Source organism: Oncorhynchus kisutch, linkage group LG1 (genome assembly GCF_002021735.2).
Source record: "Oncorhynchus kisutch isolate 150728-3 linkage group LG1, Okis_V2, whole genome shotgun sequence".
NCBI classification, from domain to species: Eukaryota; Metazoa; Chordata; class Actinopteri; order Salmoniformes; family Salmonidae; genus Oncorhynchus; species Oncorhynchus kisutch.
The window spans coordinates 51,919,978-51,931,641 of record NC_034174.2 but is presented as its reverse complement, the minus strand read 5'-3'; the positions used below and the strand labels follow the sequence as shown (position 1 = coordinate 51,931,641).

At 41.2% G+C, this 11,664-nt stretch overlaps 1 protein-coding gene across 1 annotated transcript; it reads right to left on the bottom strand.

The window, feature by feature from the left end:
* Nucleotides 1–3,540: 3,540 nt before the first annotated feature.
* Nucleotides 3,541–6,683, bottom strand: LOC116374403 (ubiquitin carboxyl-terminal hydrolase 37-like). Its single transcript, XM_031826779.1, has 7 exons — nucleotides 6,397–6,683; nucleotides 5,887–5,973; nucleotides 5,414–5,545; nucleotides 4,674–4,806; nucleotides 4,434–4,570; nucleotides 3,982–4,291; nucleotides 3,541–3,763 (listed from the first exon to the last, which is right to left on the bottom strand). Exons 2-6 carry the CDS (start codon nucleotides 5,898–5,900, stop codon nucleotides 4,180–4,182), a joined length of 528 nt encoding a protein of 175 aa, XP_031682639.1. The 5' UTR covers nucleotides 5,901–5,973; nucleotides 6,397–6,683; the 3' UTR covers nucleotides 3,541–3,763; nucleotides 3,982–4,179.
* Between the last annotated feature and the right edge of the window lie 4,981 nt (nucleotides 6,684–11,664).

Below are 11,664 nucleotides of genomic sequence, written 5' to 3'. Positions count from 1 at the left end.
ATTACACCACAAACACCAGGGAGGTTTTCCAATGCACCGATTGGTAGAACGGTAAAAAAAAAAAAAAGAAGCAGACATTGAATATTACTTTGAGCGTGGTGAAGTTATTAATTACACTTTTGATGGTGTATCAATACACCTAGTCACTACAAAGATACAGGCTTCCTTCCTAACTTCACCATGAGGCCAATGGTGACTTTAAAACAGTTAAAGAGTTTGATAGGAGAAAATTGAGAATGGATCAACAACATTGTAGTTACACGGAACTAAATGTAATAGAAATTAATCGTAAATAATGTATTGTGTCATTTTGGTGTCACTTTATTGTAAATAAGAATAGAATAACATGATTAAAGATAATCATGAATGAATCGTGAATTATGATGAGTGAGTAAGTTACAGAGGTATAAATATCATACCCCCAGAAAATGCTAACCTCCCCTATTATTGATAATGGTGAGAGGTTAGCATGTCTTGGGGGTATGATCCTCTGTAACTTTCTCACTCATCATTATTCATGATTCATTCATGATAATCCAAAATCATGGTAGCATCCACATTAATGTAGAAGTGTTCGGAAAAATACTAAATTCTTATTTACAATAAAATGACTCCAAAATATTTACCATTCATTACCCTTAAATAAAAGGTGACATTCCTTACAGTCACCCCATATGAAACATTCTATCTCAAATCCAAAATGCTGGAGTATAGAGCCAAAGTAAAAGTTGTAGCTTCACTGTCAAAATAAATACGTAGGGAAGTGTACGTGAGTGAAAAAAAGTACGTCACGTCACACCCTTTTATGGTGACAGGTCACATGGGTACAGTAAGGGTGTGGCATCACTGTAAACATCTTTGACATTAAGCATCTCAATCATATCACGTGAAAGGGAAGGAGTTCCCATAGGTCGTTTGGTGACCCATTACTCTACTCAGATACTCTACTCAGAGAACCAAGGTTACATCCGTAGCCCAGCATTTTCATGTCTGTATTTATTCAAATGGTAAATACAACTGGAGAGTAACTTCAAAATATACTCATAGCATCTCTGAATCTTTATGTGGCATTCCTCCTCCAGACCTGATTGAGGGCTAAAAGGCTCCATAACATCAGCTGCCCAGCTGCTTCCCTTTGTCGCGTTTCCTATTAGGACCAGACGATAAAGCTTCCTGAGCTGAAAGAGTTACAACGGTTAACAGAATGATCTTCAATTGGATTTTGTTTGTTTGTTGATTTTGTTTTTCTTTATTGAAATTGCATGGCACGCACAAGTAATCTCCCGATATCCTGGGGACCTGGATCAATGTTGAATATTGCAGTGCATCCAGTGTGACCATGCTGATTAAGAGGTTATACACCACAGTGTATTTCACAACAGGAGGTTTTAAAACTTAACCAAATATAAGAGATGTTATACCCTCTAAATAATCAGACACTTTATCCACCACATTTATATGTGTACTACATTTAGTGTGTATACTGTATTCGTTTTTTTACATGCACTTTATACATTCGGCGAAGTAGTCGAAACAAGGGCAGATATTTATGACATACGCTACTGAAAAGGATGCTCTAAGCTAGTGTTGAAGATCAAGTCTCCCTTGAGCCGCATGATAGACAGACCAGTCATAATTTTCTGTAGGGTGGGGGGGTCTGAAGTCCGATTCCTCAAGTGATTTATTTTTTTAGACACAGCAGTGGGAATGTCGTCAGGGAAAAATATGAAGAGGGGCAAACGTGGAGGTGTTGAGGCTGGGCTGGGGATGTGAGCCTGGGCCATTGCTGCCCCTGTTGAGGCTGGGCAGGGGGTGTTGGAGCTGGGCCTGGTGCTGCCCCTGTTGAGGCAGGGCTGGGGGTGTTGAAGCTGGGCCTGGTGCTGCCCCTGTTGAGGAAGATATGAGGATGTTGAGGCTGGGCGTGGGACTACCCCTGTTGAAGCTGGGCTGAGGTTATTTAGTCTGGGCCTTTTGAGGCTGAGCTTGGTGTGTGGAGGCTGGTCCAGGTGCTGCCCCTGTTGGGGCGGTGGCCCTGTTAGGCCCTGTGTGCTGGGGCCTCCTGCTCCCATGCCCTGAAGGGTGAAAGGAACCACTTACTGTACATACAGTACACATATATAGCAACACAAGAATATAGATGGCGAGAGTACTTGAACATATAGAAGAGCAGGTAAGCACTCCGGGCTCTGGTCCTCAGCACAGTGGCTTCATTGGACATTGACACTTGGCTGTCATTACAGCAGAACCAGTTTCCACTTGCATTCAAGATGTCACTAATGTAGTGCCCTGTGGCACAAAGAAGACAGACATGAGGTCAAGGGTCAGGCTCTTGTGGGTAATGGAGTGTGTTATAACAGTTAAACAGTTCATTTGGAAGGTATTTTATCTGTTACATGTGTCAAGTTTGGAAATCAGAGATAAAGAAATACACGTGGTATTCAATTAGGCATGCCCCTCCATTCCTTTGGATTAAATTGCGTGAACTCTAAGCATATTGCTTGTCGGGGTGGCACTTTGCTCTGAAGCCTTGCTCGCATAGCCGAAGTAGCTATTGGAGGGTCTAATTATCCCCTACACCAGGGTTCCCCAACTGGCGGCCCGTGGGATGAATTTGGCCCACGGGTGATTTTATTTGGCCCCACCATGTTTTCTGACAAAAAATATATATAATTGTTAAAAGACTGTAAAACACCAGCAAATCAGTTCCAGGTGATTTTCATTTTGGAAATCTGTTCCAAACTATTCCCACGCACAATAAAGAGATATACGTGATTGTACACAAATGTAAGCAAGGTTTGGAAATAGTCAAATATAATATCTGTTTGGGCTTCTTAAGGTCAATTTGCAGTCGACAAATTATTATTATCCCCGGCCTTCACCCTGGATACTTGTTTATATGGCAGAGGCGCACGTGAACGCGCAAATTGAGGGCCGAGGAGAAGGGAGTGATTTGGGATTTAGCCTATGCCATATGTACTGTGCATCTGCATGTGTGTGTTTTAAGGTATTTACTTACCGGAGTTTGCGGAGCCTCCCAAATGAGAGACTACGCCAGTCAGCTGGTAGTAGCCAATCACTGACTTCAATGGCTGCTGCTTCTGTAAGAAAACACATGTGATCATTGGATTCTCATTTCCCCTACAGTCCACCACACTGTCTACAGTCCACTACACTACTCGTCTACTGCAGGTCTACTATATCATGTACTCCTCATAACTATCTCAGTGTTCTGTCATAACTTATATTTCACTGGTTTCACTCTCTAGCTCTCCTCACCACTGAGGCTGTCCACAGCACTTCCCCTGGTTCCTGGTCATTTGAATCTGAGGGGTCAAATATACATATAAAGAGCTGTGAAAACGTGGTCGCTTGTCTGAATTGCTCTGGTCTAAAACAGCTTCCCTACATCACTGAAGATGTCTGAGAAACATTTTAAATTTGCAGCTTCTAGCTTCTCTGTCTGCAGGACCGTTTTGGGAGAGTGTGGCTTGTGTGGTGTTGGAACAAGAAGAGTGTTGTGATGCCATGACCTACCTGAACAGCAGAGGGGGCTATCTTTGGCCTCTCCAGGTGGGTTGGAGACTTGGCTGGCGAGGGTCTGGTGGATGGACACCTGGATATTGGGGATCTGGTTGGTGAGGGCCTGTGGGCTGGCACTGTGCAGGGGTGGCACCGTGTCCCCACAGAAGGTGGAGAGCCTCAGCTCCGAAGGAAACAAAAGAGGAGCCTCCAGCTTCTCCAACCCCCCAGGTCCTCCAAACCTCTTCATATGCAGAACCAGCACATTGCCCAGAGACAGAGAGGAACAGACAATGAAACCAGTCAACAAATAACAGATGAGTGAAATGTGTTCGGTGGTGCTCATCCCTAAGTCCTACAACCTGCTCAGGAAGTAATTACTCCTAAATGCTCAGGACACAATGACCACTCATTTCATTAAATACTGCCAGTTCTATGAGAGGTTATAAAGGGGCAACTCACAGAGGTAGTGTGTGGAACTGCTCCACCTTTGAGGCGTGGAGGCCCTTGCAGCCTGCACTTGTGAATTCAACCTTTTCGCCCTGGGTTAGAAACAAAAGCATTACAAAATGAGTGATACCACTACAATAATAAGATACCGTATTCTGAGACAGTGGGCAGCTTGCCCTGGGTGTTAGTCTCTACACCCAGGGCTAAACCCTACGTGCTGACTTTGAAAGTGAGTGCTAGGCTGCTTAGCAAGGTGCGCTCAGAGCTGAAGTCCAATGAGAGGTGATTGTAGTCCTCTCTGGTGGACGACTCGCGCCCACATCTTCAGAAGCAGAACAAAGAGAAGAAAAATACATCAGGTTTCTGTTTCAGGTCTCTACAATGTTATGCCATGTGTTTTGTAATATCATTTGAAGAAAGATCATGTTACCAGTAGATACATTACAACCAATGGGAGCTCTTACCTGGTACATGTGCACACTGAGACAAGCTGGAACTCCAGCTGGGAAACAGGGCAGGTATAGTTCACCCCGAGTGTCTTCAGTATCATGCCCTCCTCCTTCAGCTGGCACAGCATATTCACAAGTAACTCGTGTGCGTCCTTTGATAAGAAAGAAAAATACCTTGATAAAATCTAATTATTGAGAGAAAATGAACCCTTGCAAAAAGAGTGCATGTTCAGAAGAGAGTAGTGCCTCAGTTACCTGTTGCGTGTCCCCCAGATACTTCAAATCATATCCCGACAAGGAGTACTTGACCTTCCACATGAGGTCTGCTTTTGAGGCCTGGTTTGCGCCACTGTCAAGTAGACCCGAACGGTGCACATCAGACAGACACCTGTAGGGGAGACAGAGAGTAAATTAGCAGCTGACTGGATGGTGTCAACCTACTGGCTTACGGCTGAAGAGGCAGATGAGTATATCCAAATATTTTTCATCTTGCGGCACCCCATCATTAGAAATGATTAATTCGATTCAATATAATTTCACCTTTGAGGACTGACAATGAAGCAAAACAACAAAAATGTGTTGTTTATTCTCCTAAGATAATTGGTTTGGATACTGCTCTCAATTCCAGAGCATTTTAAAAGCTACCAAATGTCCCATACTAATGTGGGATGTTCAGTCAATGACCTGTATGGGTAATATAGTCATTCTACAGTTTCCAAATTGGCCTACAAATATCTACATCATAATCATTGTGTCATTGTTGTTCCTCTGGGTTATGAAGATTCCCGAAAACAAAACAAAAATGGAAATAAATAAATAAATGCAGCGGAATATGAAGTGGTTACGGTTAGGGAAAGGGTTAGCAAAAATGCTTACCTAACCTGCTACGAAAATCACTTTCTATAGAAGTGGCATGAAGAGTGTGTCCCTCCTTGAAGTTATGAACACAAATAATGGGTGGGTGGGGGTGTGTCTACTTTTGTGCCATCCCTTACCTGAGCAGGTTGGAGAAGGGGGAGGAGCTCCAGAGTTGTTCCTGGCGTAGGATTTCCTTTGAGAAGGAAGGCAGGACCAGGAGGCACTGCAGGGTGGCGTTTAGGAAGCAAGTGTTGCCAATGTTAGGCAACCTGTGAAGAAGAACCAGCCATCAGTACACACATAGAGATACAATGTCCTAGAAACATTGAGTGGCCTATGTCATAAACCTTCATAACTCTAGAAAGTGCTGACAATGGCAGCCATCTTGGTCAGGGATAAGTTCTATGTCACTCTATGAGTACACAAAGAAGTGGATGTCATTTAGACCAAGATTACCATAATTCATGGGTTTATAAATATCTAATAAAACGGACATGCTTGATAGTAAGCCCCATCCCCATAGTATATCAGACATTGATCTCTAAACAATAAAGAGCTTATTTTCAATGCATCTGCATTGTGGTTGCATTTGCGGTGTGTTTTGGTTTACCCAAGAAGTTCCATGTTGACCAGGGCCCCCCGTTCTCCTCTGGCCCCCTGGGTCTCCTCTGACCTTCTGGTGGCTGAGCTTGTAAAGCTTCCAAAGCAGAGATAGTATCACTCTACACAGTATCTCTCTTAAATACTACACTGTACTATAAACACAGTCTGAGTAGTTATGAATGTATTGATGTCCATATAAATGCAGTGTACTAAGTAGACCAGGGCAATAGGTTAGTACTCTATTTATCCACTAGATGTGATTAGAAGAGCCTAAAACTGCAGTTTGAGGAAAATAACTTTCTGGGACTGTGTTATCAAGCGTCTCAGAGTAGGAGTTTGATCTAGGATCAGTATTTCCTTTTAGATCATAATAAATCAGATTATTATGGACAGAGGACCTGATCCTAGATTAGCTCTCATACTCTTGATTAACACTGGCCCTGGTCTTGTAGCTCTAAAGCCAACTCTTCAAGGGGACTCTAGGATGGCACTGTACTTTTATTTTTGTTTGAATTACCTGACTGTTGCGCCCTCTTGGCTGGTGTCTCCATGACTGTCCAGAGTGTTGGTAGGAGAGGGAGAACTAGGGCGGGACACCACTGGAGAGGATTTCACTGGGGAAGGGTGTTTGGCAGGTGACCTGGGGAGAGAGGGCTGTTTAACAGGAGAGCAAGGCTGAGAGGAACAGTTAACAGGAGAGGGAGGTGGATAGAGGGAGGAGAGTTGGTCAGAGGGTGAGGGGTCAGAGGTGGCGGACAAATTCCGTTCAGAACGGTCAGTTGGAATTGGAGAGGGGGATGAAGTGCTACTATTCTTATTTCTTGTCTTCTGCTCAACATCAATTGAATTGGCTTTCTGCCGTTTTTTCTGTTGACAAGAATATGTGTTACTGCTAAATAATTTCTCCCCGATCCCTAGCCAATGTAGAAAAAAAAATGTATGTGGGGGGGGTCATATTAATAGGAACAGGTAGGCCTAAATTAGAGGAACTTAGCTATCTATCCTCAACCTCAAATAACAAAGTATAGACAAGTTACATTGAGTGACATTTGCAAAAGCTGAACTTCATATACATTTCATGTACACTTTTTATGTATTCGTCAATCAGAATCTACTTTTACTTCATTCTTCCCACTAGGTCTAAGAGAAAAATACTACTCCAGAATTGAAGAGTTGAGCCGAAGTTGTTAATTGAGCCGAAGAGTTGTTAATTGATTAAATGACCTGATTTCATACCTTTTTGCACCAGCAGAAACAAGCCATGTCGATAACCAATTAAGACTGATACATTTCCACATTACATCATTTTTCAAATTGGCTTTAAGACCATTGTGATGTCATCGGTCAAGTATGACACCACAGTCTGGCAACCCAATCTATAATTGTTTAAAATATAGAGTTCAATTATCAAATATGTTTTATTGAAAGTAGAGTTCTGTAGTATACATACAATATTGTAGATATGCTCCATTGTTTTCTTGTTAATTTTTTTACATACAGTTTTTATATATTGTTTATTTGAACATGCCACCACAATAAATGCATTTTAAGTGCCTTCATCTTCCTTGTTTTTTGATAGCTTCCATGTTGTTTGTGGGTTGGTCATCGGTTTATTGAAATGCTAAATGCTTTTTCTCATATTCCCCAGCAGATGGACAAGGGTTGGTCAAAAGAATGTGAACAGGTTTAGCCTAAACCTCAAATAACAATCCAGATTGGTTAGGGACAGTTTTCCGTATTCAATCTTGCCCTGTGGGCAGCTCTGCCTCAAGGGAAGAATGAATGTGATTGGTTCAATTAAAGCTCAATGGTCAGTGGGCAGAGCTTAAAGTGCCCAGTGAAAGTTAATAACCAATCTGATGGAGCTTAAGAATTTTGAAAAGACTAAATGGCCAAATGTTGCACAATCCAGGTGTGGAAAGCTTCTAGATTTACTCAGAAATACTCACAGCTGTAATCGCTGCCAAATGTGCTTCAACAAAGTATCGACTTAGGGGTGTGAATACTTACAGTATGTAAATTGAATATTTAATTTAATTTTCAATACATTTGCAAACATTTCAAAAAATATGTTTTAACTTTGTCGTTATGGGGTATTTTGTATAATTAGGTGAGAGAAAAAATATATTTACTCAATTCTAAATGCAGGCTGTAACACAACAAAATGTGGAAAAAGTCTAGGGGTGTGAATACTTTCTGAAGGCACTGTATGTGAAGATGAATCCACTAATTAAGTCACTCTGGTTAGGAGCGTCTGCTAAATGACTCAAATGTAAACATAATAGAAATTAATTGTAAATAATGTATTGTGTCACTTTGGAGTCACTTATTGTAAATAAGAATAGAATACCATGATTAAAGATAGTCATGAATGAATCGTGAATAACGATGAGTGAGAAAGTTTGAGGTATAAATATCATACCCCCCCAAAAATGATAACCTCCCCGATGTAAGAATATTTTAAGATAATACACAACACAGAGGACTAGAGGTCAATAGGGAATTAACGATCAATGGAAATAGTTGTTTTTCAGTTCAACATCTGTTTAGAATCTGTGTAGGAATTTCAGTCCTGTACTCATAGCTACATGTGTCAAGTTGTCATTGGTCCAAATCGTCTATACATTGAGCCTGAAACAGTATACTTGTTATTTGCAGGAATGCAATCTGGTGAGGGTCCAAAAAGGTGACACTTTCGTTTTGTTGCGCTGAAACATGCTAAATAAATCCCTGCTAGTGTCACGCCCTGACCTTAGAGATCCTTATCATTCTCCACGTTTGGTTAGGTCAGGGTGTGACTCGGGTGGGGAAGTCTATGTTTTCTGTTTCTTTGTTTTTGGCCGAGTGTGGCCGAATCGTCCTCTCTGATTGGGGATCATACTTAGGCAGCCCTTTTTCCCACCATTAGTTTTTTTTTACTTTGTTATTTTGTTTGGTGTCATCAATAAAGATACGATGTACGCCTACCACGCTGCGCCTTGGTTTCCTTCAACAAATGAGAGCTGTTACAGCTAGGGAGAAGTGCAGGTTTGAACTAATTAAACAGCAAAGAATATGATCTACATGATCATTCTCTGTGTGTTAAATAAAAACTGTTTAATGTGAAACTACAGTAACTCAAAGCTAAAAAAATATATAAAGAAAGCAGTCCAATGTTATTTGTTACCTTGACTTTACTGCAAATGACACTCAAGTCTCAAGAAAAAAAACAATACACTAATATTACAGTTAGCCATGACAGCCTTTATAATGCAACACTTATGAGCACACACATCTAAATATTGCACTTGGGAAAAAAACATCTTAAAAACCCTTGGATGCAATGCTGGTCAAAATTACCCTTCCTAATTAATGTTATTTTTTTGCTGTATTAACCCCCCCCCCCCAAAAAAATGGCATCATCTAATATTCCAGGAAATACTTAAATAATGTGTCTTTAATGTTCTAACATCCTAGTTTTGTTTTTTAATTTCTTATTTTTTCAGCATCACTACCCCGTATGTATTTCCCAAGGAATTCACTGCATTGCGTCGTCAAATTGACCTTTCTTTTTGCTACAAAAATAAAATCCAAGTAATTAATATAATATTTATTAAATATCTTGTTTTTAATGTTCATTAATCACAGTTTTCATTTCTCCTTCTTAACTAATTCAGTAATAGGAGTTTCATTAGGAGGCTCATAAGAATGTTGCCAGATATACAACCAAAATGGTTTTACAGATGCCAATCTGAGGTATCCAATTCAGATGACACAGACCACAGTTGAAGTCAGAAGCTTACATACACCTTAGGCAAATACATTTAAACTCAGTTTTTCACAATTCCTGACATTTAATCCTAGTAAAAATTCCCTGTCTTAGGTCAGTTAGGATAACCACTTTATTATAAGAATGTGAAATGTCAGAATAATAGAGAATGATTTATTTAAGGTTTCATCACATTCCCAGTGGGTCAGAAGTTTACATACACTCAATTAGTATTTGGCAGCATTGCCTTTAAATTGTTTAACTTGGGTCAAACGTTTTGGGTAGCCTTCCACAAGCTTCCCACAATAAGTTGGCTGAATTTTGGCCCATTCCTCCTTACAGAGCTGATGTAACTGAGTCAGGTTTGTAGGCCTCCTTGCTCGCACATGCTTTTTCAGTTCTGTCCACAAATTTGGAATTGGAAGTATGCTTGGGGTCATTGTCCACTTGGAAGACCCATTTGCGGCCCAGCTTTAACTTCCTGACTGATGTCTTGAGATGTTGCTTCAATATATCCACATAATTGTCCTACCTCATGATGCCATCTATTTTGTGAAGTGCACCAGTCCCTCCTCGCAGCAAAACACCCCCACAACAGGATGCTGCCACCCCCGTGCTTCACGGTTGGGATGATGTTCTTCGGCTTGCAAGCCTCCCCCTTTTTCCTCCAAACATAATGATGGTCATTATGGCCAAACATTTCTATTTTTCTTTCATCAGACTAGAGGACATTTCTCCAAAAAGTATGATCTTTGTCCCTATGTGCAGTTGCGAACCGTAGTCTGGATTTTTTATGGCGGTTTTGGAGCAGTGTCTTCTTCCTTGCTGAGCGTCCTTTCAGGTTATGTCAATATAGGACTCATTTTACTGTGGATATAGATACTTTTGCCCATGTTTGCTCCAGCATCTTTACAAGGTATTTTGCTGTTGTTCTGGGATTGATTTGCACTTTTCGCACTAAAGTACGTTCATCTCTAGGAGACACCGCTTATCCTTCCTGAGCGGTATGACGGCTGCGTGGTCCCATGGTGTTAATACTTGCGTACTATTGTTTGTACAGATGAACGTGGTACCTTCGGGCATTTGGACATTGCTCCCAAGGATGAACCAGACTTGTGGAGGTCTACAATTTTTTCTGAGGTCTTGGCTGATTTCTTTAGATTTTCCCATGATGTCAAGCAAAGAGGCACTGAGTTTGAAGGTAGGCCTTGAAATCCATCCACAAGTACAACTCCAATCGACTCAAATTATGTCAATTAGCCTATCAGATGCTTCTAAAGCCATGACATCATTTTCGGGAATTTTCCAAGCTGTTTAAAGGCACAGTCAACTTAGTGTATGTAAACTTCTGACCCACTGGAATTGTGATACAGTGAATTAAGTGAAATAATCTGTCTGTAAACAATTGTTGAAACAATTACTTGTGTCATGTACAAAGTAGATGTCCTAACTGACTTGCCAAAAATATAGTTTGTTAACAAGAAATTTGTGGAGTGGTTGAAAAACAAGTTTTAATGACTCCAGCCTAACATGCTGACCAGACCGGACACGTCTCCTGCGTGAGCACTGAGCGTCTGAGTTGCCAAGGGCTAAAATAGAACTCCTTTCTATTTCTGTTGCAGATCACGCTGAAAGTCCTGCCTCTCCCATCTCCTCATTGGTTTATAGAAGCAGGTACCCACGTGCCATCTCCTCATTGGTTATACCCACGTGGGTGACTGAAAGACGAACTGCAAGGTACAAACTCCAGTCCAGTTGGTGGCGGAATTCACCTTAAATTGGTTGCTAACCGCCATACCAAGTCTGGAAGTTCCGCCTCCCATTAATTCATTGGATCTCACAACAAACATACGTCCCCTACTTCCTGTAAACAAAAGCCAACGTGGGTGCTTGAAAGATGGACGAGGAGAGATTTTTCATCGAAGTAGAGAAGTACTCACTTTTATATGACCAGTCTTCAAAATTCTACAAGGATCCAACTAATAAAGATGCGTTATGGAGAGAGATTGCAAAGACCATGCACATTTCAGGTAAAGT